Source organism: Pithys albifrons, chromosome Z, assembly GCF_047495875.1.
Source record: "Pithys albifrons albifrons isolate INPA30051 chromosome Z, PitAlb_v1, whole genome shotgun sequence".
Classification (NCBI taxonomy): Eukaryota; Metazoa; Chordata; class Aves; order Passeriformes; family Thamnophilidae; genus Pithys; species Pithys albifrons.
The window spans coordinates 46,695,966-46,719,473 of NC_092497.1; the positions used below are offsets into that span (position 1 = coordinate 46,695,966).

The 23,508-nt window shown below is 39.4% G+C and overlaps 1 protein-coding gene across 1 annotated transcript in view; it reads right to left on the bottom strand.

Moving 5' to 3' along the window:
- The window catches only part of DGKQ (diacylglycerol kinase theta), a 93,432-nt gene that overhangs the window by 49,879 nt on the left and 20,045 nt on the right, over window positions 1–23,508 (bottom strand). The window contains 5 exon segments of the mRNA XM_071580773.1: window positions 3,562–3,715; window positions 5,017–5,142; window positions 5,835–5,920; window positions 9,095–9,194; window positions 18,484–18,563. Coding sequence (XP_071436874.1) covers window positions 3,562–3,715; window positions 5,017–5,142; window positions 5,835–5,920; window positions 9,095–9,194; window positions 18,484–18,563 — 546 coding nt within the window.

Below are 23,508 nucleotides of genomic sequence, written 5' to 3' on the forward strand. Positions count from 1 at the left end.
GAGCAAAAGAGGTACTGGGGAGAAGTCAAAATGTTAAAGCAGAAAATGTTCCAAGAAGCAGAATCACAGCATGTCAAGAAGGCTGTTAGGCAGGAGTCCCAAACTTGGCACCAGGTAACTTACTGAGTATCTGCACGTTGCTTTAAGTGACTACAAGAAAGACCAACAACAATGCTTTTGGGTTGGGGCTCTTAAAATAGAAAAGAAGTGTTGAAATACTTTCCCTGTTATAGCTGATAAACAGATCAAGTTTCAAATTGGAGAAAAATTTAGACAGTATGGTCTTGAAACATGCTGGAATAAAAGGAAGCTGAATGACTTCTTTAATTTCACTTCAGACAAAATCAAGTTAAAAAAAGAATAAGTAAATTCAACAGTAAGAAGTGACTGCTCTGATTGCTCCCAACCCTCTTTTCCATTTAGATGGGAAGAAGCTGACATCTTTCATTGCTCTTTCTCATTCGCTCTGGATAGTAGAGATATTTACACTAACAGCATCTTGAAACTACGCCTGTGAAGTTCAACGACTTCTGAAATTCATTGAGACAGGAGCCAGTTGGAGGAAGGGGAGGTAACTGCTCTACCATTGCTTCCCCTAGTAGTTCAAGAATTTTGAAAACCCTCTTTCAGCAAGAGATATTTGCTGAATGTTGGTCAGGAAGCTCAGCATTTATGCAGTGTCAAAAGCAATTCAGACAAATGCTCCCCAGCAGGTAAAAAATTGGTATGTATTCATTCACTGCATGGGACAAGGCATCCTGTACTTTCCAAACACCAGCTCCGGAAGAGCTGTGCCTGCAGCAGTTAACTCGTCCAGGCAGCTGTCCACACTTCTTTGATATCTCAGACTAGTCTTTTTATAATAATCTGAGTGATGCCCTTGGTCAGCTGTGGCAACAGAAGAACATGTTCCATCATGAAAACTTCTGAATAAGCATGCTTAGACAACAGGTCCCACAGAAGTGCTAATTATTCTCCAACAAAGACTCTTCTTGCACCTCTAACATGCATCCCTAACATGCACACATTCTTTAATGAGATCTGCCATCCAGAGTCTACACCTTCCCCAGGAAAAGAAGCAGCAACTCCTGGGGCAGCTATCCTGAGTTGCTTCATGGTCAAAGGAGCATCAAACACATCCTCACAGAGTGTCAGGGAGCTGCTGGACTCAAGACACATCTTAGTAACTCAGGACATGACAGGACCTGGTGGGTTTTCGAAAGAAAATGTAGGCTTGTTCTGTGAACATGGGTAACGAGGACTACAAGCACTGAGTGTTCTTGACACAGAAGGATGTAAGAATTAGTTTAACATAATCCTTGGCTCTGCCTTTGGGGAAGAATCTGGGCAGAGGAAAAAGACCATGTTGTGATGGTATGTGGTGCTTCCGATGGGGACTTGCAGACACCTGATCTCCAGGAGATGACTAAGAATGGCAAAACTCCAGCAACAGGTGTTAAAGCAAGGCTCAATAGAATATGATTGATGGAAAAGGAGTCACAGGTGAAGACACTGGACCAGTACCTGAACACGCAGGACTGAGGTGTTAAACTAAGCATCACATACCATCGTCAGATAAGGAGAAACAGAACAAAACACTTCATGCACAGCAGATTACAAGGCAGGTACTGCACCACAAACATTACTCTCCATGCCTTGTGCTCAGCCACAACTGCGGCCCACTGACCATGATAAAAAACAGATGTCATCAAGTGCTGGGAGCAGCCATCAAGTTCATGGGTACGCCATGGATCAGTAGCAGGAGAAAAGGGGAGCATCCACATGGCTCAGCCCCTGCTCCTCTGGGTATCAGCAGCCCCTCCATTCTGGGAGTGTTGCCCACTGGGTGACAGGGAGCTGAGCCCAAGGGGCAGGAATTCTCATAGGCCACAGAGAAGAGATCTGGTACTAGAAAAGAGATTTTTCAGGGTGTTGCTGTATTATATCTGTGTTATATGCAGGTTGAGGATTATAAAAATGCATTACGGCTTTCCAAACATGGTGGATTTTATTTATTTTGGTTTTTTTCTTCATTATCATATTAAAGCACTGGAAATAGTACAAATTAAGGTAGGGACTATTTCTCCATTCCTATGTGTCTGCTTCTGAGCACCAGCTAATGGCTGGATTCTCTCAATTCAAAGTACAAGACATACAATTTGACTAAAAAAATACAAAAACCAACTACTATTTGAAAAAAACTTGAATACACGTATCATGATCTCACACACTTCGCACATAACTTAAGTCTTGAAATGGAAAACCTTCTTTTCCATCACTTAATATATTGAGGAAAAAGACTAGAACATGCTGCTGTAACCTTGGGTTCTCTCATTCAAGGTTCTCCATATTAAATTGTTACTTAAAGGTGACTTTAAAATTAAAAAAGGAGAAAGTTTAAATCTGACATACTAAAAGAACACACCACTGTTTAAAAGATAAACCTAGTTAACATCGGAAATATCATACTCAAAGGCTCTACTTAAAAGGTTTATGATTAACTGTTGTTAGGAATAATAAATAACATAACTCTGGAACACTTGCTTTGAGACACTTGCGAAATATCTAACGATGGACCTGAATCAAAGTTCAAAATGAGTCATCCAGCAAAATCAAGCTCATCCAGACTGTTTATTTCTGTTATTTTTTATGTTGGAAGCATTAAAACTCCATGACTTTCAAGTGGGTGCTGTACTTCACCACTCCCCACTCAGGAAGTAAATTCACTAACAAGAAAAGTAAGTCTGAAAACAAAAACAATCCACAAAAGCAACCTAATGCCTCCCATCTGTCTTTACACTTTCGTGGGTCACTTGAACGTATCTGGGTCATGTGGACCCAGGGTCATGCAGTAGCAGAACTCCTGCTATAACTTCTGCACATGAGAACACACGGCTCTTGTTAGCAACCAACTCCCTCCACAAAACCTAACCTGTGTGTTCAAAGCAGAAAGTTCAAGAGCAACTTATCTAAAAACGTGCAGTTGCAAATATTTAACTTCCACGAGCTATATTTTGCCTACCTTTCATTTCCTTTCCCATTGTATTCAGGCACCAAAAGAAAGGCTTTACAAAAGCACAATAATCAAAATATGAAATAGAAAACACTTCAATGGCTTAAAAAATACGCTTCTTCCTAAAGAGCTGCTAAACAAACATTCACTCTAGATGGCAGCAGAACCCCTGGCTAGACACTTGATTTTGTTTCAGCACAAAAATCTTAAAAGATGCTTAATCCAAGGAAGAGTATCTGTACACACAATACGACAAATGAGTGTTTGTAGCAATGATAGAACTGACACTACAAATTCCTCCATTTTAGGTTTTCACTTTCTGCATGCTTACTGTTTCAAGAACAGTTTAGAAATTGCCCTGCACCAGTAAACAGAAGTTTCTGGTTTTCAACGCAGTGTGCATTTCAAAATCTCTAACCTGTCCCAGAAATAGCTAGAAGTAATAGTATTGCCACAAAAACCTGCAAAAATTAGCAATAATATGCTTCAGTGAATTACAACTCTAGAGATACTCATCAATTAGTTGCACTCAACTTTAACATTTTTACCTGATTCTGTTTGCAAATTTTCCGATATTCGAAAACAGTGCAGTTTGCTGAAATTGCGAGAAAACAATTGCACACAACTTGGAGGAAGAATCATATTCCTTAATCTTCCAAAGGTACATTCTGGTGTGACAATTATGTAGCAAGCAGCATGAGCCTATAAAAAACAGCACCAGTTAAGAGTTTAAATGATAACAAAGATAAAGATAAATGATAAAGAATGCAAATCTGTTTATAACAAAATATGACTGGAATTGCATAACTCAGGTTGGGGCATATATAGACCTTTTGTTAATTACTTTCATTGAATGAATGGCTCATTTTCCCTCCCAAGATTTTAATTTGTTTGTTTCAGTTCTTTTATAACCAATAGTGGGAAGTCTTAATACACAAAGAAAGTTTCAGGAACCACAAACCTGCTCTATCAAAATCTACAGGTTGTTTTACAGCTATATGGAAGTTCTGGTCTCACTCTCTGGATCTTTTTTTCTGTCTAGGTATTTACTGGGGGAAATGAGCAACGTACACAAGTTACATTAAATGGCTTCAAAGTAGCAGTGTCCTCTTACACAGCCATACCCATTTCCAAATTGAGAGGTAACACTGTTTCAAGTTTTTCTAAAATGTGACAGCATGTTCCAGCCATATAGACTGTTCTCAAAGATAGTCACTCCCATCTTTGAAATTATGAATCAGATCAAAATAAAAACCCCACAATATTAAAAAAAATTCAAATCATACCTGAAATAGTGAAAAACCTCAGAGTTTTATTTTAAATTATTATTACATAGAATACCTCAACTTGCATTAAGTGGCAAATAAACAATGTATTAAATATATTTATCAGTTCCCACCTCATCTATTGTTACTTTGTAATTTCATCATATTTTAATAAGAGGTGGCATTAAGTGGATGAGCCAATTGTCATCTACCCAGCACACTGTGTATCAGTGTGTGAAAACTTGTGGTTTTCATGAGCATTATTGAATGGTACCTTGCACAGGAAATAAACATGTCATGTGAATGGAAAAATACAGTGGCTGATAGTGACAACTTAAAAAATCCCAACCACAGAAGCTAAGACCTATTCTATAATGAAATATGAGTAAACATATTAGAATGGTAAGTCTCTTCTTTGACCTTGCAGAATTCATGTCACTTGAAAGAAATTCTGATTTAACACAGAAAAAGTGACTGCAGGCTTCTAAGCACAAATCTGTATTGATTAGCCTCTGCTAAATTTTAATTCCATTGGATTTACATAAAGCTTAACTGCAACTCTGTGAGTTGCTTATTAAGATGACTGTGAGGGGGATTTAAAAACAATCAGGTTTTCCATCTAACACATAAATATATATATTTTCATGAATTAAGTGTATATAACACATGCAGTATACAAAACAAGCACATAGACCTATATATATGGTTCCCACAAACACAAGCAGCAGCTCCACATACCAGGATGCCACACCATTCACATCTCATGCCAGAGAGCACCTCAGAAGAGCCACAGGTTTTTTTGCAAACTTCGCAACGAGCACTTGAAGAAAGGTTCCCCTCCCTCCAGTGGTGGTGGTAAGTATCCTGAGGGAACACATCACAATTTAGCATGACATCAATTGATACAAAAGAGTCTTCAATCCAGCTTTAAAATGAGCAATTCAAACAGCTCTGGAGAAACAGTAACACAGACTAAGATATTAAGTGTTTCTCAAGGTAAGTATGAATCTGAACAATCTTGTATTTCCCCAAAAGAAGAAGTTTTATCAGACTATCAAAAATTTATCACAGAGTTTTTTCTTCACAGTCCACTAAAGAAAAAAATTCTTTTTAAAAAAATCCTGAAATATCAGTATTTTGCATATATGTTACTGTAAGAAGGGAAGAAACAAGGCAGTCTTGCCTTGATCAGACTGCAGAAGTCTGAGGACAAGCTATTGTTTGCGAGGGATGCAGTGCAGCCAACAGCTCAACATACAGAAAAAACCCAGTTCCATGCTAGGTTATGCAATGCAAATATTAATAGAAGTAGCTTGATTTTTTTAATAAATTGTGACATTATCTACATTGCCTACATACAGACTTTTCAGCAAGGGTTCAAAAGCATCGTGAATATATCAGAATTTAAGTTCACATGTTTCAGCCACATGTTTCCTTTGCCTGCCTATAAAAGTGCATTGATAACCAGCAGCATGTGAAAGACTCCTCCTCCTCTAGTCCATTTTTTCACACCAAAAATGCATGACCACTTTCCCCTGCAGAAGATCTGCTCTTACATGGTCCAGGTGCCCATCCTGGTGACACTGCCGACAGTCACTGCAAGCAAACAGGATACAATCTGTGTGCACATGTAGCTCACAAACTAAAAGCATAAAAACAAGAAAACTTCCTTAGGCTGGAAACCCCAGGGTTTTCCACATCTCCTTCCCCCCTCCCTCACTCCCTCCAATAGTCTTCCACCACCTCTACACACCACACTTTCTCTCCTTTATGCTCTTTACATTCAGCAATCATAGACAACAAAGAAGTTTATCAGCACTGTCCTGGGTGTTGCTCCACTTCCTCTGTGCTAAAAAGGTGCACAAGTATACTGAGTTAATTTTGCACATAAGCAGCACTTGTCCTATTTCCTCCAATACAGCAAGTTAAATTTGTACAACTGCTTGACTTTGTCTTGCAGTTTCACAGGATTTTCTGCCTACTCCAATATAATTGTCCCTGAAGTCTACTTCGATTTAATCAAATCCAAAAAAAAGCCAAAAGATAGAAGCACTAACAGAAAGAGAAAAATTCCCCTTCTGCATCCAAATATCACCAAGGCTGGAGCATAAAGCAGTGGTCATCCTGAACCAATACTTCACTCCCTTTAGAAACTTCAGGTTACAGTCTTCTGGAGTTCAGCTATTGTAATTTTTGCCAGTGAAGTGTATGTACTTATCTCACCAGGGGGGTAATATACATGAATGCTCATTTCTCAGAACAGCTGTCCCACTGTACATCTACAGGATTTAGTACTTACCTAAAAACTTTCAATTTTCCTTCAAGAAAATTTGTTTCATTTTAAGTTATGAACAGTCCAAACCAAGTGATTTAAATTATTTTACAAGTAATCTAATGAAGTCAATAATTTGCTTAGAAAAGGTAACGTCATCTTAACCCTCTTTTTAATCTTAATTATGGTAAAAAGTCTAGGACAAGTCTTAATTTCAGTATCAACAAGAACAGCATCACCAACAGTAGACTTGTAATATTAAGCTAAGTCATTAGAAGTAAGCAAAAGAACTTAAGAATGTTCAACATCTCCATCTGGATTTAAAAGCTCTACAGCCAAAACAGTGGACTTCTAAAACAAATTCCAAAATCAGTTCTGAGGAGTAAAGGAAGAATCTTTTTCATTTTATGAATGTCAACTGCCACTTTTTTTTTATGATACATTTCAGGAAAGTATCAGAGAAACAAGTTGTAGACTTACTGGCATTCAGAAAAAGGGATACCAAACAAGTCACACCACACAAAATAAGAAAACTGTTTAATCCATTTGAAGAACACAATTTAGAACATTCAATGAACGATAAAAAAATGTCTGGGCCCTTGTAATACCTAGAGATAACATGCACTTTCATGCGCTTCTTGTTTGAGAACACTTAAATGGAAACATCTGAAAAAAAAATTCCTTTGCAATGGTGTGCTGGTTTTCGCTGGTGTAGAGTTAACTTTCTTCACAGTGTCTACCGTGGGGCTGTGTTTCAGACTTGCCTGAACTACAGTGAAGATAACACAGATGTCTTTGTCATTGCTGACACAGAGCCACAGGCCTTTTCTGCTTTTTGTACTGTCATGCTGGTGAGGGAGCTGGAGGTGCATGGGAGGCTGGAAGAGACACAGCTGGGACAGGTGACCCAAAGTGGCCAAAGGCATATTCCATACTGCATGACATCATGCTCAGTATATAAAGTCGGGGGAAGAGGGAGGAAGTCGGGGATGTTCAGAATGATGTTGTTAGTCTTCCCAAATCACTGTTACATATGATGGGTCCCTGCTCTCCCGGTGATGATGGAACACCTGCCTGCTCATGGGAAGCAGGGAATTAATTCCTTGTTTTCCTTTGCATATGTGTGTGGCTTTGGCTTTCCCTATTAATCTGACTTTATCTCAATTCAATGAGTTCTCTGGCTGTTACCATTTCAATCCCCTCCGTGATACCACTGGTGGAGGAGTAAGCAAGTGGCTGTGTGGGGTTTGGTTACCAGCTGGGGTTAAATCACAACAAATGAATACAATGCTAATACAGTAGAATTAAGAGAGTAAGAATATAAAAGAAAAATTCTGAAAGCTTTAACTAAAATTGATCACTACATGGAAGCTACTGAATGTTTTTGAATTCTCTGCGTTTATCTCATGCCACACAAGTTCTGAGTTTTACTAAGACAAGGAACCAGAAAATTCTCTGTGGTACCTGCAGCTCTTTGACCAACTCACCAAATCATCCAACTCACTGTGGTTACTTTATTAAGCGACAAATTCCCACTGGTCAGAAGAACATAGTCTGGCCCCATTCTACACCTCACCAGACAAAAGCAGAAACAGAAATACTGCACCACTATAAATCTAAATACCCTGATCAAAGAGGAATGTTTCCTCTCCACATACACACAGAAAACATAATTAAATAAGACATTAGCATAGCAGCAATTTTAAAAGCACTTTGATCTCCTGCAGAATTGGTTCTTCACTCATTAGACACTCTTCTTTTTTAAACAGTTCACAGATAATACTGTTTTAAAATACTAAATTCTATTTAGCCTCACATCAACTGAAGACATTGAAGACATTACGGACTTTTAAGACAAAGGAGACAAGGAAGATCTAAGGAGCTGCCCTACATAAAAAATTAGGCAAGTATTCATGCCAACAGGCATTTGAAATAAATATTCTGGTGTTTAGGTGATTCTTCTAGTTACTGTTTTTTCAGAGAATCCACATCAGAACACGCAGAGCTGTACTATTTTGACAAATAATATTTTCAACTATCTTTGCATTGAAGGTACCTCATCCTCATTACAAGTAACAGATATCTGAGACTAGTAATACAGGAAATTCTACATTCTTTTCTAGAAACATGAATACCTGATAATTTCCTGTATCAAAAGCTTCCACTGGAAATAGAAAAAAAATAACCTCAACAGGACATAGCTTCCTTTTGCCATAATAGCTTCTCATCTTTTGCACACCTCAGGCATGGATTCATTGCACACCATCATCACCACAGAGTTGCTCAAAATAAATTGGAGGAAAGATGAAAAGAGAGTACAAGTTTGAAAAAATTTGTGGTTTACTGAAGATGACTGATTTATTATTCCTTAAACGGAAGTACCATTTTCATGATCAGTGAATAGATAATAAACAAACGAGAAATTTCTCAAACGTAGCAAGTGCATGTGTGTGTATACCCACATATCCTCCAGGTATGCGGTGCATGCAAAGTGCCTGTCACTGGAGAACACAGAGATGGCTGCACAAGCAGCGTTTGAGTTACCTTCACATCGAAAGGCAGGTGACTCCAGTGACTTCCTGCACACAGTGCAAAACTTTCTTTTGTAATGTCCTGGAGGCCCAAAACAGTGTGCGACGGGAATCTGCCAGTGAAGAAGCCATAAAACAACATCAGTTTCAACTTTCAAACCATCAACAAAAATTCACAGGCTGCTTTATCTTGCAACAAAGGGCAGTACATACTACATAAACTTAACTAAGCACAAGAATAAATCACAAGAATAAATATCATCCTTAACCACCCCCATACTTAAAAATATATTTAAAATACTTTAACTATTTTTTAAAATCCTTGAAAATTCATATGTGTTGTATGTATTTTTCAGTGCTGATCAGCTTCTTGATAATTCACCGCAACATGAATTCAAAGGTTTCCTTTGGGATTGACCTGTAATCACAGTTCTTCTCCAAAGTATTCTTAATTGAATTAAGGACAATTACAGAGCAATAGCTCCACAGGTGAACAAAATACTCTAAAGACACACTCAAGACAATTTTTAAAATCTCAGTATTGCCATAGTTCAGTACTCTCCACATGTCTGACACCTCTTCTCCCAGTACAGACCAGCCCACGGCTGATCAGGACAAAGGCAATCATTGGTCTTCCCCAACCCATCCAAAACTTCCAAGCCTGAATGGTACAGAGATCCAGCTCCTGAAGTGCATCCATACTGAGGTTCCTGTTGACTGTGGATGGAAGATGATATATCAAAATATCCTTGTGCAAGAGGTGTATCAACAGTTTTAGCAAAGGTATTTCTAAGATATTATTCACTTATCTTGAAATATAGGGCTTTTTCTTGCTTAGTGACTAATAATGAAGATGACAAAGACAATAGAACTACAGAAGAAGAGAACAAAAATGAAGAACAAAACACATTCTTGAGCTTTATATTTGTTGTAGAGCCTTCTTCCTACAAGATGGACAGTTTTGTTATGCTGACATTCACATTAGAAGGAAGGAACATAACAGCATGCTTACAGTCCTAGAATGGAAATGAGTTCCACAGACGTTTGTCATGATTTAGGTGTTTAGTATTATGCCTTTCACAAGCCCTTCCTGCTATGACAAACATATTGGATTTATCTTCTGGTTCTTGCACCACAGAAAAAAAATCCTGTAAAGCCTGACAAATTACTATTAGATGTAACATGAAAGGAAGCATTCCCAGTAAAAAGTTGGAAATAATGACTTAAGATACATATAGTCACAGATTCTCTTCCTCCCAGGCGGACTAGTAAACAATCCTCTAAAGCAGGATTTTCATTTTTAGGGATTTTAGTAATATTAGGGCTTTCTTGAGAACCACTAGCAACAAATCTGACACATATTGTGAGCACAGAGTTTCATGACCACAGGAAGTCACTTCCAGTTATAAACGTCTAAAATTGCCATGCGTATTTCTGCCCCTGAAGGTGTGGGGACAGTTACACTCAACAATCCTGTATTTCAAGCAGGTACAGAGAAAGAACTGAGACGAAGTTTTTCCCATTGCAATACAAGGAGAAAAGAACATCGCTAGAAGTTTAATCAAGAAAAATCAGTATCCCCCAAACTGCAAAGCATAAGGTTCTTCCAGTCCTCCTCAAAATTAAGTTCGAGGAGATGAAGGAGGATAATGAGAGGTATGAAATAGCCTGTGTTATCAAACATGGACAAGATCATGCACAGCTGACCAGTGAAACAGAGTCACAGCACACTGCACCAGCAGACCATGTTGTCTGGAACAATTCTTGGTCCCTGATTTACAAGGGAACTGCCTGTTCAGATCTTGGGCTCCACATCATGCTGGGCTGCCAGCCAGTGTACCAAAAGGATTTCCTATCAGTATCCGCAATATGATACATTGCAAACCAGCCTTGCCTCCAAAAGCTTCCATTTTTAACTTCAAGTACATGTTTGGAATTTAAAAATGCAGACAAACTCTTCTTGTGGGTCCATATCCTACTCCCATCATTCTCTGCAGCCCACCAGCTCCAATAAAGTTCATAGCTGACTTGCACTATTTTTATTTTTATCTATCAGAATACTCTAGTCATATAACACACATTTACAAAAAAACCCCATATATCCTTGGGAGATGGAAAATACCCTGGAGAGCCTGGGGAACTTCAATAAATCTCAGATTAAGGCTCATAATCCCTGCCTACTCTTCTTGCACTTTCATGCTACTTCTTCAAGAGAAGAAAAGAGCAGACCTCTCAGAACAGTAACATAGGAGTACCTAGCTCAGCTAATGTGGAGGTAGTGCCAGAATTGTTTTCTGACTCTAGCTACTCCAAAAATTAAGGTTTGATAGGACAAGGCCACTTGTACAAAATTCATCCTGCACAATGAATTTATGTGCAGAAAGAGATGATGAGAACATCTGTAAGAGCACAACCCCAGCCAGACACAACAAATACGAGGAGTACTGAAAAGCCCTTCTGAGACTTTTTTTTTTGGCAAGCTCTTCTGCACATCCCAACCTGTCTTCATGTTTCAAGTGTCACCTTTAAGTCATGTGCCTGCCATACCTCAGACACAGTGGAGAACAATGTCCCTGGAAGGCAGAAGAATTCCCCTTGAAATCAGACCCAGAGGAGACCTCTAGCTATGAAGTGGTTAACAAACTGCTTTGGACACACAGCATGAGCAACCAATCCGCCCAACAACCCGTGTTTGAAACTCAGGGGACTCTTCTTCCCCTGACTCTCCTTGTCCAGGAGTCTGACAGAAGTCCAACTTACTCAGGCTCTGACTGTACTTATCTAGAAAACTCAAGGGAAGGAGACAAAGTCTAAATTCTGCATTTGTTCAGACCATGGTGACAATCCTCTGAAGTTTCAAGTCACTGCCAAAAAGAAGTGAACAACTTCCTGATTGAAATGTTAAGGTAGGCAGGGAGAGAGAAAGGAAAAAAAAAAGAAAGGAAAGGGGAAAAAAAAGAAAGGAAAATACAGGGGAGAAACGGGGGAAAAAATTGTTCCTCCAACTTCTTCCTTTATGAAAGAAGCCAAAGAAACTTTGCTTGCTGTGAGCAGTCTTTCTAACTTGCCTTAAAAGCAACAGCTTTCAAACCACTGCAGAGCCCAGAGGAAAATGGGATGGGAATAAGATGGAAAAAGAGAAAAGGTAAAAGAGCAAGTACAACATAATGAACACATCAATTACAAAATGCTTCTCCCAACATTTTTTGTTGCTGAGCCAGTCCCAAGCACCCAATACATCGGAAAAAAATTTTAAAAAATCAAAACACATACTGGGAAAGCCAGTGAGGCAGCATGTCAGAATACAAAATGTTACATTTTATTCCTTCATTTATATCCACCTGTATAAGTACAGCAAAGTACAGAGACATAAAGTGGCCTACAGAAAAAAAGTTAATTATTTATGAGAGTTTAAAACTGTTTTTCCAATACAACTACTTAAATTACCTTATGAAAACCACTAAAATCGATTTCCACAGAAAGAGAGAGAAAATTTCTTCTAGTAATACCATTAAATGACATCTAAGCACCCTTGTAATATTGATCAGAAGCACATCAACAGAAAGTATAATGGAACACTCCACCATAATCTCCTGAATGACTTTGCACTCACAGGTAAGATACTCCTAGTTCCTGTTCTGTTTCCTGCCATCTGTTAAGAAACGCAAGGCATTAGAGAATGTAACACATTTCTTTAAAAGTTCTTAGCCTGGAATAAAATCTGATCCCATAGAAACCCAAAACTTAGACCTGAACTCCTTCAGTGCAATCTGTAAAATCAGAGCAAGTCTGCATCATAGAAAAAGAACAGCAACAAATTGCTCTCAACATCCAAACCTTGGAAGAAAAAGAAAGGATTGAATTGTTTTCTTTTGGTAGTGCCTTTGAAAATTGTTCCTTATCCGGAAATGCCACAGGGTATCAAGCATATGGCCAACAGTTTACCATGAATTTAAGTGCTCTTCCACTCAGGTGGAGTCACAGCACACAGAGCAGCACAGTCACCATCCAAACTCTCCAATTTGTGGATAGTGTCATGCCAGGTGTCTCACTGGTCTGCAGCCTGCAGGGTACTTCAGCAGGGGAAAAAACCCACAGCTCCAGGAAGGCCTTTTTTTCAACCAACAGGAGCTTCTTTTTCTACCAGCTCAGGCAGAATGAAGTTTTACTTTGAATTCTGAGGCAAAGACTTCAAAGCTCAAAGGGGAATGAGAGAAATACAGATACAGCAAGTGCCAAAGTGACAGCTGATGTCTTGGGCAGTCTGAAAAACCCCACCTACTAAAATTCATTTCTAGGCCTATGTTTAAACGGTATTTTGCCCACGCATCTCCTTCCCCATCACATCAGGGTGACTTGCACTTGGCATGACTTTGTAAAACACATTAGAGAGATTAAGAAAGCAAGTTGGCAGAACTTGAAATAGGGAGTGGCTGAAGAGCTTCCAAGTAGGAAAGGTATACAGGAAGAAGAATACAAACACTCTCAACAATGACCTCGGAACACTGAGTCAAAGGATAAGCACAAGGAGCTTGGAAGAAGCCACCTTCATTAAATGCTCAGAAGGGTATTCACACGGGGTCATTCACAAAGACTGCCTCAACAGAGGGCCAAAAAAAATCTGCTGATAACAATAAAGTCGTGCTCCTGAAACAAAAACACGTAGGGATTCTGATGTTTCAGTGCAAAAGTATTCCCTATGTGAAGTTTCTGATGTTCACTCCACCACCATAACCCTTTGCTCCAGGGAGGTAGATACGGTGATCACATCGGACTATACCCCAACACGGTTCTGTCCAGTTGTCCAGACTATACCCTCCCTCTCTGAGAGAAGCTAGCATCTTTGTGATTCAACTTTTGTCAGTATTGACATACTTTCAATTATTCCTTGTTACTCACAATCACAAAGAGCCCTTTTATTTGTTTGAACCTCTCTGATTTAGTAGCAAAATATTTCTGCAACTTGAATACACCGTGTGCTCTTGAATGCCCTATTTCTTTCTCCTTTTAGGGACAATGGCTATTAATTACTCATTGGGGTTCAAACTGACATTCTTCCTCTGAGTACTTGATGTATCGGTATTTAAAGAAAACCTAAGCACACATTCCGTATGGTAGTTCTGAAATAAAAATACAACAAAGTTAAATAGTGTCTCAACATACAATAGAACAGAAGAGACAAGAAAATCAAATACTTAGCTATCAAAATTTTTCTTGGGGTTAATGCAAGGGAATAATGCACACATCCCTACACAACTTCACCATATCTGGGATTATTTTTTTCCATCCTACAGTTCTCTACGACAGGACATTTGGTCTTATCTACTCTAAACTCTTAAAGACCCTTTGCAACAGGAACTGTGTAACGAAATCCATAACATTTCAGACTAGGAATATATGATACTTCTATTCAACAGGAAGACTTGTGTAAAAGCTTTCCACTGCAGCTAAGCGTTCCTTGGACTAGTACCTTTTGTACGGAAAGAAAAAATTATATGCAAAAGTCACTTCTTGCTTTTACTGCTAGAGAGGAAATCAATGTCCATCTCCTTTAATCAAGATAAAGAGTGAAAAGAAACAAACACAGTGATATCCCACAATGCTTCTGAAACTGAAGAGTCCTGACAGAGCTTCACAGCTCATCTGGGAGTTACAGGCTCCCAGGCACCTTACATCAAGTTTCAAAGAGCATAATAAGCTCTTGAGTTTATGAACTTAGGAGGTGCTAACTCTTCCTTCCCTTTAACCCTGGGGGAAGGGTTTAACCCTTCCTTTTAATTCTGAGGTTCCGCTTCAGGGAGGAAAAGAAGGAAGCACTGGTTACCAGGGAGCAGTTTTAAACCTCATTTGGATTCTAAATTATGCCCTGAGGCTGTTTGACTCCAAGCAACTGCCTTGGTGAAACAACACAAGCACAGTTCAGGTGTTGGAGAACTAGAGACAGACCTTCTCACCAGAACTGTGGTCAGTCTCACTGAGCAAGCACCCAAGTGAGGAGGAATAGATCAGGTTGCTCAGATCCCTGTCCCACCTGGTCTTGAACACTTCCAGGGATGGGCCATCTACCACCTCTTTGAGCAAACTGTGCAAGTGTTTCACCACACAGTAAATAATGTCTTCCTTAAATCTAATCTGAATCTATTCTTTTTTAGTTTAAAACCATTACCCCTCCTTGTGCTACAGACGCTGCCAGAAAGATCCACTTTCTGTTCATTAAGAACGGACCCAAATAACCACCCTGCTCACAGCTGAATCCAGCAATCAGAGGAAGAGACTCAGGCCAGCAGATGAGGAAAAGAGCAGACATCACCTGCAAGCACAACCACTTTCTTATTCATTATCATAGCCCACAAATGCAGAGGCTTTCCTTACAAAGGAAAGTTTTATTTTTAGCATAAAAAGCTTCAGGAGAAGTTGATGACCTAGAGCAGCATTTTTCCATTCTGGACAACCTGGCTTAAAGAACAAAAGCACAAAAAGAAGTCTCGTGAGCAGTTCATAAACCATTCTTAAAATGGAAATGTTTAGAAATCATTAGAGCAATGCACCAACAGACCAATAATGAAAAACAAGCACAGCAAAGACTGAACTTCACTAAAACCCTTTTTCATATCTTCTCATTTCAATTTAATTTTCAAAGAGTAGCTATAAAGAAAACACATGCTTCTATTTCCATAGACAAATCTAAGAGGTAAAAATTTCCAATAGAGCTTCAATTCCAATCTAACAAGGGAAAACAAAACTTTCACACCCAAAGAGCCTTTGTTTTTACCTTATTTTATTTTGTGTTGGGTGTTTGGGGATGGGGTTTTTTTTGCCCCGTCCTCCCTTTTTTATATAAACACATATCACAGAGTATGCAAATGCTTATGGGAATGTAGGAAAGAGAGGGTTGGAATCTGGAAAAGTTGCTGACATTGTAACAGTGGAACAAATCATATCCACTGAAAACTTGTTCAGAAGACTGACCCACCATGGCTTGTTTTAACACATCATGATCTGGATCCAGTCTGGAATACTAAATGCAGGTGGTAGTGATTTACAGGAGTGCAAAAAATTCTTAGGGCAGCCTTAAGAATGAATTCTTCAAGAATGATCTGAGGCTGGGTGCAGTTGTAGCATGTTTGTGACTTTGTGGCCCTTTACTTGACCCTGGGAAGGAAACCCCACTGTCAGGAATAAAAGTTTCCACAAAACATCTGCTGAAAAATTATTCACTGATGGGTTGACTTAGTATCAAATGACACACACTCGGATGAGCTTTAACAATTGCCACCTTCTCTAAATGAAATCCAGGCAATTAAAAAAGTCCCATTTCTGTAATACACTGAATATTGACATAGCTGAAGAAACTTTGAAAAAAATCCTGCCAGTGTTCCCTCCTACATCAGACCTTTCAAGAAATAAATAATAAATAATCTAAAAGGACAGCTTAAGAAAATAAATTTTCCATAAATTGTATAAACAATGATAATTTGGATTTTGATCTGTCATGGTTTTTTAAGCAAATGCCAATTTCAGTATTTGCTTTGACAGAGCCGGCATGCAAAACAGTATCTTCCACATGGCAGACTTCACTGGTACAGCAGACCAGGATTAATGCAACCTGGATAACCATGTCTAGGAGGACAAGAAATCCAGAATTTTCAAGACAATCACTATAGCTTAAGATGGATAACACAAAAGGCTCTTTGTAGCTAAACACAGCACCACTGAACTGCAAACAGTTTCAAGGACTGACAGTGCCACCCAGATAGCTATCCTTGCTTAGCCTTACTGGTTACATATAAAATCATGAGATAAAATTCATGTTTTAAGGCAGGTAGATTATGGGGACTGACAAAAGAGCAAAAAAAAATTACACTGACATCTACAACTGATGCAAACGGAAACATGAGTAAGTTTAAATGCAGGATTTTTAGCAAATGAATAAGTACTATTTTGAACAAGGAACTAGATTTAAAGCAGTCACAAACGTGTACAACTCTGACCCTCTGAACTAAATTACTGCTTTCTCGTTGGATTTTTGCCATCCCCCCAGAGGCCCTTGCAGAGATACCTACATCATGTGACTCAATTTTCCTTTTCTCATGCTACAACAACTGACTGCCAGCATACTGAAACAGCAGTAGATGCTAATTTTTAGTAAACACATTTCTCATTATGTACATTTCCCCTTACTGGTGGTTCTAAGACTTACATCAGTATTTCTTACCATTTCACTGGCAACTTTCTATGTATCAGACACCTTTGTGACACCTAAGGTATAACCTCTCAAGCTGAAAAATGCATAAGAAAGAAGGAGTATGTTGGCAGAGCCAAGCAGCATTATCATCTAGACAAAGCATATTCAAGAAAAACAAATGGGTAATTTATCTCTATTTCATTCCTATAACCCAAGTTCTATAATGCTTAAACTTGCACATCTTGGCCTCTGCACACACTTCCATAACATAAAGGGACTTGGAAAACATTTTAAGACACAAAGAAGGGAATCAGCTCTCCTTCACAGGAGATGGATTCCCCTGCTTTTGGTCGGCAAAGTCTGTAATGCATACGATTGATCTTACAGTCATGTCTCATTGGACTTTTGCATATGGCTCCTTAAGGTACTTGTAGTGTTTTACTACTTCTCTAGTAAGTTTCTCATGTCCTTCCCTTTTATTCCTCTTCCATCATCCTTTCCCAAGTGGATCATACACATTGTTTTCTCTTCAATTTAGCTTTGTAGTTGCATCCTATTATCTTCTGTAAAGTTGATTCATCTTTCACACCCTCTAAAAGCAATCTCATACACATGAAGCCTTGTGGGCGATAATCACATGCCAGGTGAAAACAAGTACTTTATTAATTACCAAAATAAATTTTCAACTACTACCATCAATTGAAGTCTTGCCCTCTTTCTGACTTTGAAATCCTATACTTTTAATGCAATGACTTTATTTAGGATGCAGCAATCAACAGAAGACAAGCACAGCCTTTTTTAGGCAGAGAAGCTCCAACACCTTCCCGGTAATATCTAATTTATGTAAAAAAAATTGGTGATAGACACAGTTCACCTTTTATGACATATGGTACGGTTTTCAGAGAGCACCGATACCAGTCAGTTCGCCCACTTCATTACTGTGAGACTTCCAGGTAACAATACACAGTAAGAACATCTAGCAATATTTAAAGAATGCAAATAACTGGTGTTCCAAGACAATCTACAGTTGCCCATAGCAGGGTCTTTTCAAACAAAGTGTAGATTTGCCTTTGAGCGGCTATAAAAGCCTCAGTGATTACTGACACAATTTATGCATTACAGCATTGAAATCCCACCGCTACACTGCACCATGTTAATTTGTGATAAATCTGGGCTACTATCTCAAGAAAGAGAAGAGCCAGTGTGTGCTTACTCACCCTTACAAGGCTGGGAGCAATACATGAGCATGGTATCTTGACATTCTTCCGGCACTTTTCATGAGACATGAAGTTGCAAACTGTAGAAATAAAGTAAGAACCATGAGCAAATATTCACAAGCAATGGACCAAAACCCCATATGAAGTCAAACACAATTAGGAACACATCTTTTTAATCAGATTTGCTATCCCCTTGGTTTGGGAACCCACATGACTGTCACACTTTGTGCAGTGTGTGAACTCCAACATGTTTTGTTACTAAGATATCGACAATGCAACAGGAAAGGAGAGTTTATACCAATGCATTACAGCCTACAGTAAGTTATGTCCTCCCACATTCTCTCCATAAGTATCACAATGAGCTCTTAAACTTCAGAAGTTTTAAACAGTTCAAAATAGCGCTTTGATGTAGTCAAAGCAGATGGACATGTTTGAAAATGATTTATTCTACAAGCTGGTTCATGTGACATACATAAACGGGAGAAAAAGTATTTATATACACTGAGCATAATGGATGAAGGAGACAAAATTAAATGTCACCAGTTGCATGCAGCTTTGAAAGTCAAGAGCAACTAACTGTTTATTACAGCTTTATAATTCCATCCAAGCACCAGGAAGCATGCTTTCAACCACAACAGTGTTTGAAAAAAATAATTTCTTATGAGGGAGATATTTTCCACACCATGGATTTGCATTACATTAAGCTGTGTAAAGAAAACAAGGGATTCTTTATTTCATTACCACCTCAGATGAATTAGGAACTAATAACCCATGCAGCTATTGATTTAGAATCATCCTTTTTTCAGGACTACTCTCTATCGCCTCTTGCAGATGCTCAGGGCCTGACCTCTTGTTTGGAACTGCAGACCTCTCCCAGTGCCTGGGCACAGGATCACTTGGCAGTGGCAATTCTTGCTGCATCCAGGGAGTTTTGCAGGTCCCTGCTTTTCAGAAGCACACTGCACCACTTCCTAAGTTTCACAGGCATATGAAAACACCACCAAGTATTTCAAACTTCCTATCTGCAGCCCATTGCCACCACTGATGGTATTCACTAGCGCCATCAAAAGCAGTCAAATTCCTCTCCTCTCCCTTCTACTGCTCATTGACTTCTGATTGCACTAGATTCCCTCCATGCCAACTGAAGCATTAAAATCCAGGTTCACTTCTCTAAGCAGCTTGCTGCCAGCCTGTGAGAAGCAATTTTCCTTTTGGTAGCACAAAAAGAAGGATGGCTCCTTTTCCATTGGCACTCATCTTAATGTGAGTGCAGTAGGCAGACTTTGTTTTTCATTAATCTGCAAGTCAGAAAAAGAAGCATCACAAGTCACCACTGTGTACAAACATGTTATTCATCACTCATGGCTGAACCCAGAGTGTTTACTGCACTCATGAAATAAAGCAGGAAGGAGTAGAACCAAATCTGCTGGGTGACATGAAATGTTATGTGTATCTTTAAGGCTGATGACATTCCTGATTAATTGGGCAGAAAGGGGAGGAAACAGTTAAGAAGGGATGATAAAGCAGATTCTCAGAGCTGAAAATGCAGATGTTCAATACATTTGGAGGTGGTCTCTATGACAGAAGAAGCCCAACAGCCCAAAGAGAGCAAAGGGAACAAAGTCACTGTCCAGGCAGAATAAAGATGCATCTCCTGCATGCAGAGAACTGGTGAACTCTCATCACTTATGTATGTTGTCTCAACATGGATGTAGTGATAATAGAACAATGATAATGTAACAAAACCTTCTACTGATGCTTTTAGAAGGGTCACCTGCCTGCTGTGATAACAGGACTGCAGGAGCTACAGGAGAAAAGCCCATTACTGGCTAGTCCAAAATGTACCATACACACCCCACGCCTTCCAGGGGAAGACACCTGCCCCAGCCACTTGTTTAAGGGGCCTCCTCACTATCCCACAGTGGTGCTGACCTCTGCAGGCAGAACCAACATGACAAAGGTAGAGTATGAAGCTTCAAATATAAACTGCTAGATGTCAAGAAGTTGATAAAGAGGTGAGATCTAGTCAAAGAGGAAGCAGCAGTGACTAATGAAATTCTGCCAAATGACACCGTTTTCCCTCATTCTTTTTAGTTCAGAAGGGCTGGCTAGAACAGAAAGAACAGAGCGAGGTGCTGCAGATTGATCACAAGAATGTTACAGTCTGCAAGAAGCAGCAGGCAACTGAAGTCTGCAAGGGCACTATCTTCAAGAGGCTATTAGGTTTAAGTGCACACAAACTCAATGCACAAGTTAACTGAAGCCCTACACAAAAACCTCAGGAAATTTAGAGAATAGCCAGACAATAGAAGAGATGCTCCTTCCACAGACCTTGTGAGGTGTTCCCTACTTATTCAGACAACTCAAGTCACTACACAGTACGATTCATTTTTCTGTTTGCAGTGACAAACCCAGAAAAAGATGGGTCTTGGATAAGGACAGTAACACACAGTTCAGCTAAGAAAACACCTCACGGCACAAAAAAAATACTAAACCAGCCACTTCAGAGAAGTAGTAAAACCAAAAATTGAATGAATATTTCAGACAAAGAGCAAAATGGAAAGGTGTATAAAGGTTTTGAGTGGATACAGAAAAAAACAATTGGAAGAATTAATTTCCTAAATTTTCAAATGAAAAATTGAAGCATTTGCAAATAATCCAATTAAGAAAATATCAGGTGAGAAACAGTGGAAGATAAGTAGTGCCCAAACTGAGACAGTAACAATCTCCATGAAAGATTTTCACATCTTTTTTAGGAGGTACTCACACACTCCCTCCTCTGTGCTTGTCACATTCCTCAGGAGGTGAAATTACTCCTACAAGTCACCATTTTGTTTTTATTTTCCGCATTCCAAAAAGAAAGAAATAAACCCTAAATGGTGGCAAGCAAAACCGAAGTGTTTACAATATTGTGGGGGAGAGTGGTGGAATTCTAAATTCATATCAATAGTCCCAGAGAGGCAACACAATTAAGTCTGAAGTTCTCACAGCCAGGAGGGGGTTTTATGGTTTTTAAGGGGTGAGCTTTCCTTAGGTAAAACAAGCCAGTAGTCACTGTGTGTGAAGTTTCAGGAGATGAAATACAAAATTTTGAGGAAAAAAGCATTTAAAAGAAAAGGAAGAGGGCAGGCTATTGTCTTTAGAGGAAGAAGATTCCTTGATACCTACAAACTCAGTGATGAACTGCAAGCAGACACATCTATGGATCGGCTAAGTCAAAACAAAGCCATTTCAATTGCATCTTTCAGACACAAACAAAACCAATGGTCTCAGTCAAACTTGAAAGCCTGCAGTGCTCAGTGCATTCTTTAGCTAAGCATTTTAAGCACTGTCAAAAGCACCTGACAGCATGGACAAAGGCAGAGACAAACACATAAGGTATATTTGAAGAAAACAGTGCCTGCAACCTTCAAACTGGACTTTGAATACAAGGCAACTATATCCAGGTTTAAGCTGCATGAAGTTATTCAACACTGAGGGAAGATGAACAGCCGCGATTTCAAGAGACATTGTCAGAATCTACACAACCATTTACTTAGAAAAGCTTTAGGGGACTTTACATGGTCTCTTCAAGCACAAAACTATATGCTCAGGCAGACAGCAGCAACCATCTTTGACAAATTCGCCTTGTGCTCTTCCTCTACTCAATAATAAATTACTTCCTTCTTGTGAAAATCTATATTCCCAATGCACAGAAAGAAGCCATGTGGCCACTAGGCATCACGGGACTGCCCCCGTCCACATCCAGCATGAGACATGGCTTTACAGCGGTCTCTGTCCATAAGCCATTGCTTTTCCTACCACATTTAATTTCACTTGGTATTTTAATAAAGATAAATGCAATGTATATATATGGCAACATGCATTGAACGTACAGCCAGCAGCTCTCCAACATACACTTGAAAGGAAACAGAAAACATCCCTCTCCAGCCCTCCTTAGGAAGGCAGGAGGCAACAGCTGGGAATCGCTGTAACTGACAAGTTCTGTAATACTTCCTAGAAAAGTGGGGTCTATTTACACTTTCCAGTATGTCACACTTTTTCCATATAACTGTTTTTCTCTTTGTCCTCTGGACAGACTTCAAAGCAGAAACCAAAGGTAGGAAGAAGAAAAAGGTGAATTATGACCTGTAGAGGCTCCAGCAATGCCTCAGTGTCCCGTGTAAAGGATATCTGGGTGAGAGCTGCTTATGCGATAATACCAAATTAAACACAAAATCCTCTCTCTCCCTTTTGAAAAGATCACCCACTCTGGAGGAAAGCCTAGAAGGTATTAAAAATTACTTTTGTTTCCTCTTTGGGGAGATATTTACCATATCTCAATTTTGCTGTTTTCCAAAGAAATGTATTTGTAAATTTGCGTTCTAACACGTTAGTCTTTATTTAATTTTTATTTTATCTTTAACAACCGTATTTTAAATCTAGGTCTACATTTGCTAAACACTTTTAAAAGTAGACCTCCAAAATTGCTGTCCAAGGAGGATAAAGGAGTACCAACACAAAACCAGAACAGATTTGATCTCTCTGCAAGTGTGACACAAGACTTACTGTGTATCTATGCACTGTGAGAACTCACTTTGAGCGTAACAAAAGCATTTGCAAGATAAATTGCAATTCCTCCTCCAACCCTCTGTTGTCTGGATTTGTTGTCCTGCCTGTCACCTTCTGCCCCTCTGCGTCAGGTTTCTGCCTCTCAATTAACTTGCACCAGCACCACAGTCGGCAGCAACGCTCTCCTTCCTACAACACTCCTCTCCTGTTGAACTCACTGCATGGTGCCATCACTCATCGGTTTTGCAGGTTCTGGTCTGCTACTCACACAGCAACCATTGTCATTGCCACAGGTCATACCGAGGAGTCTCCAAATAGAGAACTCCTGCAGCTGAAGGCACAGGCCAGCTCCTGCAGCCAAGCACTCCCTCTGTGCACACCTTGTTCTGGCACACAGCAAACTTCAGAAACTCCCAAGAAACAGCAGACTGTTTTGGCCAACTGGCATTGCCTGTCACAGAGCCAGCACAGGGA